At 40.7% G+C, this 7,005-nt stretch overlaps 2 protein-coding genes across 4 annotated transcripts; one reads left to right on the plus strand and one right to left on the minus strand.

Moving 5' to 3' along the window:
* The first annotated feature begins 312 nt into the window (after positions 1-312).
* kgd4 (alpha-ketoglutarate dehydrogenase subunit 4) lies at positions 313-3,956 on the plus strand. 3 transcript variants are annotated; one of them, XM_080765548.1, is made up of 6 exons: positions 313-337; positions 528-652; positions 915-1,018; positions 1,843-1,906; positions 2,774-2,982; positions 3,268-3,956. In XM_080765548.1, exons 3-6 carry the CDS (start codon positions 962-964, stop codon positions 3,283-3,285), a joined length of 348 nt encoding a protein of 115 aa, XP_080621674.1. In that variant the 5' UTR covers positions 313-337; positions 528-652; positions 915-961; the 3' UTR covers positions 3,286-3,956. The 3 variants fall into 3 exon arrangements, with proteins under 3 accessions (XP_080621674.1, XP_080621675.1, XP_080621673.1); XM_080765549.1 differs by having other exon boundaries at positions 323-337; positions 893-1,018; XM_080765547.1 differs by lacking the exon at positions 313-337 and having other exon boundaries at positions 411-652.
* Positions 3,957-4,704: 748 nt separating this feature from the next.
* Positions 4,705-5,994, minus strand: LOC308317593 (chronophin-like; the record flags this gene model as incomplete). Its single annotated transcript, XM_080766722.1, has 2 exons — positions 4,705-5,201; positions 5,394-5,994. 2 exons carry the CDS (start codon positions 5,992-5,994, stop codon positions 4,867-4,869), a joined length of 936 nt encoding a protein of 311 aa, XP_080622848.1. The 3' UTR covers positions 4,705-4,866.
* Positions 5,995-7,005: the final 1,011 nt, after the last annotated feature.

Consider the following 7,005-nt stretch of genomic DNA (forward strand, 5'->3'; position numbering starts at 1 on the left):
TAAATCCCGCAGATGGCAGTGTTGCGGTAAGCCTTAGCCAACCATGGTTGGTTAGAAGAGTTGCGATATTGAGGGGGCAGAAAACAGCACGGTCACGTGGTTCATGTACTCGGGCGAGTCCATAGACTCCAATGCATTCCGTAAACTTACAAACCTTAGGGACAAACCCAAAGTATATGTAGAAGAGCCGCCATTGGACTGGCCCCATGAAGTAAACGGAGTTTGCGTATAACTCTGTCTATACTGTGGCTCTGGGTTGGTTGGTACTATAGCCACGTGACCATGGTTATCCTTCTCCAACCCCCAGTCGTATTCCAGTAGAAATTAAAGATAGCAGGTAGGTTATTCGCCTTTGCTTGCTCGTGTGTTGTTTGTCATTGACATTTCCTGTAACCAAATAAGCTATTCCATGTTCTTGAGAATTAAGACTGTGTGATATCATTAAGCATATAACGGATTTTATAACAGAATTTGTTCTTGGTACAGGGATTTTGTTCATTTGCGGGGTTTTATTGTTCTATTCATAGAAGTCCTCTGGAAACATACCCATATAACGGCAGTATGGCCTGAACATATGACCTGACAAGACACTTTGTTTTTGCCCGGGGAATAATAGATCCATCATCAGCTGGCTGAGAATATTGTCAGAAAGGTAATTGTTGGCATTGTACGTTTGTTTTAAAAGCTTCAACTTTTAAAAACTATAGGTTCATACCTTTTAATGTCAAATCAGTTTTGACAAAAATGCCCTAGCTTGTTATGGCACCCGTTTGTTTTATGATATTGTACGTGGTGGTAGGCAGCACATCTTTTGACTGGGATGTTTTTCCTTGCCGCAAAACGGTATTCTATAACGTTATGGTATGGAATGGATCTTTTAGAATGACAACAGTGCCTCTATGTGGTATGTTTAGGAACTGCAGAGTCATTGTTACCCGGATGTAAACCCTGCGAGGTCGTCATGGGGAGCAAAGTCAGTTCCAAAATGGCAGCTCCCGTCGGTCGAGCAGCAGTCCAGGTAGGGAGTTGACTGGCACTTTACTGCATTGCAAACCCTGTGTTTTGTGCAAATTTGACTGCCTTAAAGATGGTTATGTTGTATATCTTACTGCTAGGAACGGCTGGTGATTAACTTACTTAACACAACGCCTCTTTATGTTGCTATACCCTTGCTGATGTCCTTGTTGTCGGTCGGTTAATTGTTTGCATTTGTTGTGGACACCTAACACATTAAAAGCAATGGTAACGGATTCATGCTTGTCCATTGCTTTAGTGTTGTAAGTTTAGCTGTCAACTTGCTGACTGAGTTGATGCTAACGTTGTTTAAGGCAGGTGTAGAGGTGTATTAGAGGTTTTCAAAATGTATTCAACGCATTAGAGCTATGGACCAGAGCTATAGGTCCTGGAGCACCACCACCACATTGACTTTCACTATATGGACCCTCATTTGAAGTTATCACCTAGGTACCCTGATATAAAAATATGCTGGGTTTAAATTACATTTCATTTGTCTAAATGTCTTAATGTTACACCATTTTCATATTGTAATTATTTCAAGCAAATTGACTGGGGAACCCCTAGACCCCCCCCCCCCTCCCAGGCCCCCTGGGAAACCACTGTGGTGTAACTTAAGTTACAACTTCACTAAAAATAGATTATATTCTAACGTGTAGTGTAAACATTCCTTTTACTCCTGGCATTCTGTTACCGAAGAGCCAAGACATACCAAGTCTGACTCACCAGCTCGTCATTCTCTAGAAAAATAAGCATTTCTCTTTTTTTTGTATTTTATTCATACAATATTCTGATTTGTGCTGTATATTTATGTTACTGTTGTTTCAGGCTATTCGGCCTCATGCCCCTCTGATTAAATTTCCCAGTAGAAACGGCATCCCAAAACCAAATGGTGAGTAACTGAGTGGCTGACATTTGTTTGCATTTACAGTCAGTAGTACCTGTGGTGGACAAAGTATTCAAGTACTTTCAAAGTATGAAAGAATAATCCTGGGCAATCCCATTCAACTGAAAGTTGCTCAGTCCAATTTGTACTTGAGTTAAAGTAGAAGTACTTGCTTTTAAAAATATTAAAGGTAGAGTAAGTGATTTCACTTAATTCAAATATCACTTATTTTTTTGTTTTGTTGTGATAATCCTCTCTACTATAGAGTGTGCTGACCATATAAGGAGTTCCTCCCTGTCCCCAGTTAACCCCTGGGGGTCAAAAAACCTTAGGTTTCGTTTTTTTACTCTCTATCCTGATTGGACGAAGGCTTAGGTCCCACAGCCAAAAACGAAACCTAAGGTTTTTTGAGTGAAATCACTTACTCTACCTTTAAGTATTCCAATTTTTTTCAAAAAATATCAAACTTTGTGAAAATAGCACATATACTGTGAGCTTGCAGATAAGCTATTTTCACTATGCGTTCGGGTATAGTGCACTGTGCAATACAAACTAATATGTTAGTGCGAACGCACCCTAAATGTGTGAAATATCTGCATGTGTCTGTACATCCCTCGGCCCTCTGTAGTTCAACTGATATGCCCATATATGGGCATATACTGATGACATCGGATCTCCATATGGGCATAAAATGTAACAGACATGGGTACAACAGGTACTCTTGACAACTTGTACCACAGGTCTGGTATAATCGGGTGGAGCGTGGATTCCCATTGTTTCCGATGTGCATCATTTCTTGCCTATTTCAAAATATTTTGTTTTCTATTATTTATATCCTTTTTATATTTTTATAACCCTTTTCTTCTATTTCAGCTCAAGAGGCGTTAAAATTATTAGCAGTTAACTTCCCATCACAGAGTTCTAGTCCCCCTCCAGCCGCAGTGGCACCTCCATTATCGAGACCACCACCAGGACCTGTGACTCGGCTTCCTGGCACACCAGACTCCTTGGCCTCTACTCAGATGCTCCCTCAGAGATACAGGAGGAGGTTGGTGACGGTGGAAGAGATGGAGTACATTCAGGTGAGGGGCCACGAAATATCTAAAGCCCAGACATGCCCACTGTTGCTGTACTGGTGGCATGGATATAATTTATTTTGTATTTTATCTGTACTCCAATTTCATATTCATATTTTTAGAATGAATTACAAGAAAATAATATAATGGGTGCACAAAACTGTGTGCAAACTAAGCCTTGGAATTATTTTCCTGATTGATATTTCGCACCACCCACATCCAAGGCTTGATCATACATTTATTTATTTATTATTATTTTTTTTTAATCTGTCTTTTCTTTCTTTCCCATAGCGTGGTGGACCTGAGTGACATATGGTGACCCAGAAAACTCAACCAAAGTCCTTATCTGTCGAAATCAGTCTGTCTTTATTTTGTTCCTCAGTACAAGAGAACCTGCTGCCATGCCCACATCAGATGCAATTCAAAATAAAGTATACCTGTACATGTACATATGAAGTTTATTTTTAAATACTATGTAGATATTATGCTTGCTTAATTGTATTGTATTTCAACTTCAATTGCCATTCTAATAGCTTTGTGTTGTCTTTAGACAACAAAGCTGTCACAATGACTGAATATTATCAATTGGATTGGCAGCCATCCTTTTCAGATGTGTTTTGTTTCAATCTTTAAGCATTTATTTCAATTGCAAACATTATATAACCACAGTACTACGTTGGTCTCTGCAACAGAAGCTGCTTTTTGTTTTCTTTCTTGCGCACAATTTTTGTATTTGGCCTGTGACATCACCATTACCAGATAGAAGGACCAGGCTACTGTTTCATGGAAGATGGAAGTAACTTTCTGGAAAGTGTCTTAACTTCTGGCCTCCCAGAGCAATAAATGGACACCTTGTTTTGGAGTATGGTATTGACCAGGCTTTCAGGGATGCTGAAGGGCAAGTTACAGTAGATTATGTGGAATTGGATTGAGTTTGTGATCTGTTTGCATTGAATGATTAAAAGATCTTTGTAACTCGCTGTGGTATTTTGTTTTCTTTGTCATAACTGATCTTTGTCGGGACCTTTTATAGCATGTTTTATGTTATTCTTGCAGTTTCTTTCCTGGTAGCAACTAGCAAGACTCCACATTACAGTAAATTGCTGTGAATTTTACAATTACTCCCAAGAGATTAAAGACTTGGTAGTGGACGGTACACTGTAAAATGCCTATGTATTTTATGCAGCTAGAACTTGCTGGTATACTAGTTGAAAATTAACAGAGCTTTCACAACAGTGCAATCTTTGGCCAGCACAACATCTGACAAGAGTTCAATTATTTCCAGTACCAAGAAGAGTATTTTTCACTAATTACACTGCATTATAGACACAATTAGTAAATTATATATTTTAGAACCAAAATATTCTACTAAAACACTTAAATACTACTACTGGAAATTGCCAATGGGGAACAGTGAATACCCTAACTCAGTACGGCTAAAACATGAACTCTCAAAACATTTAAATAACTTCAACACTTATAGTTTAGTTGCAAACAAATGTCCCATGTACTATATAGAAATAATTTGGCACAATACTGGTGTTAACAGTGGTGGTAGTATTATGCACTGAAATGTTTGTAATGTTTTGCATTGTGCATATAGTATGTTACAGTCTCTTTTTCTAAAGATCATTCCTGGTCAGTAATACCAAACATCTAGGGATAGGCAATATAATGTAAAACTGGCATGTTTCTTTGAAAGGCTACACCAGTTCACAGAGCTAGTGCAACATCATGATGAGATTGTGCTTTTGCAAATAATTTCCTTGGCAGGAATTCACCTACACAGTAAAATCGTCAATGTTTATGTAAGAATTTGCAACACTCGTTTTTTTTACTGTGTACTATAAACAACAAACAAGAGAACTGAATAACTGATTGATTCCTCAGCTAGTCCATGTCCTCAAAAGCCGGTAAGAAGTCAGCAATGGTGTCGACCACATAGTCAGGTACAAAGCTCTGGTTGATGGAGTGCTGGCTGTCCTTGTAATCCTGAGCTTCCTTCATCTGAGACACACCTGTGAGCGTGAGCATGGTGTCCAGGCCACAGTTGGCTCCAAACAGCATGTCAGTCTCCAGACGGTCCCCCACCATCAGGCACTGGGCTGGGTCAACCCCTCTGAACTGACTAGAGATGCACTCAAACATGAAGCGGCTGGGTTTGCCAATCACTGTGGCCTTGCGGCCAGAGGCCACCTCCAATGCTGCAGTGAGGCTTCCAGAACCTGAGGAGAGGAGGGAGGCAGTGGGGTTACTAGCTTTGATTTGTCTTCCCTGAGGTAATTTAAGTCTAATTTTTACCCTTTTGTATTTCTTAATTTTTTATAGTGTGTGTATGTTTAGGTACTGTTAAATAGTAGGCTAGAGAGAGAGAGAGAGAGAGAGAGAGAGAGAGAGAGAGAGAGAGATCATCATACCAGGTAGTATTCTTCCATCTCTCAGTGGGTGCCAAGGGTCACTGTCGGTGGCCAGAAATAAACAATTTGGATCCTTCAAATAACACGACGCTTTAGCTAATTTGAGAAAAGTAAATTTATCATCGTGTCCAACTATCACTGCCTTTACACCAGGAGTTAATGCGCACTTGGCAATGGTGTCTTCGGGTGAGTCCATTTCGTCTGTAAGAGGAGCGACCCCCGCGTCCCGTAGCTCTTTGAGGAGACCCTCGCACCCAATAGCGTACACATGGCCTTGCACCTTGGCCACGTTTTTTAGATAAAGTGCCGAGCAGTAAGAGGAACTGAAGATCTGCTCTTGCATGACATCAGTGAATCCCAGTCTGTAGAATTTGTGAACATAATTCTCCCGCGGTTTAGTGGAATTATTAGTGACAAAAAATACATTTTTGCCGTGCCTAATCAATGAATTGACAACCTTGGGCGCGCCCGTTATTGCATGTTCTCCGTCCCATATTACCCCATCACAGTCGAAAAGGAAAACATCTTTTGTCTCAAGCAAATTTCTAATCTGAGAGCCTCGAATTTTCCGACATCCTTTGAAGCCAAAGACACTTGTCATCTCGTTGGGCCGTAGAGGGCTACGTCACCTGTTGAACTTGACCGTCTGGCTTGCTGAAAACACGCACATTTGTTAGTTTAAAAGAGAAGAGACATCAACATGCAATTCAATGTCAAAATAAAATAGGCTACCAGTCCTTGGTTGATGGCACTGTTGGCACACACGGACTACATAGGCTAAACCACGCCCATTTAGTCAACGCCACGGTGACCAATGACATTGTTGTGTAGCTAACCTAACCAATCAAGAGGAACGCAGTGTCTGAGCGCCATGAACTGTCAATGCAGTCTACTGAAGAAGAAAACCTACCCCAAACGATGTATTAACATGATTAGACTAGATTAGACTGCAATTAGGGACGAAAATGGCCTGATGTCTGAAAACATTTCCCCATGGCATATTTTCTCTCTTTTCTATATAGGCTATAGCCTATATATTATATACATATATTTTAAATCATTTTATGTAGGCTAAAGGTCCACGATTACCAATAATGTGATTGGATTGAGTCGAGGAGTTATGAAGTTGGGAACTTGGGATAGTTTTCTTTCGATAACACTACTACCAGTCTACTGTCTACCACATCATCAAATACAAGAAAAATCACACCCGTGTGAACTGAGTGGTGCAACTCCCCTCTCCCCCTCCTCTCTCTCTCTCTTTCTCTCTCTCATTAGCAGGCAACAGTGCAGCACGTGCAGCACTATCTTTCTCTCTCTGTTTCTGGCACAACAACACCCCTACTGGTACTAATAGTCATACTGGTGCTCATTAACGTCACATAGGCGGACACATAGGTGAACCAACACATATGTAGGTGAACACGGACATTGCTGTTCCTTGGAGTGGTTGCACCACTCAAAAATAGGACATCAATGCCTGGCGTGCATTTTGAGACAGCGTCACTGTCCATGGTGCTGCAGCCAGGGTAACCTAGTCGGGATCTTACGACCACGAGTTTCCAGTCAGTGTCCCACGAGGCCTTGAAGGGCATCATTCAGTTCATTTTAC

The sequence above is a fragment of the Protomyctophum bolini genome, assembly GCF_963924005.1.
Source record: "Protomyctophum bolini genome assembly, chromosome: 6".
Lineage (NCBI taxonomy): Eukaryota > Metazoa > Chordata > Actinopteri > Myctophiformes > Myctophidae > Protomyctophum > Protomyctophum bolini.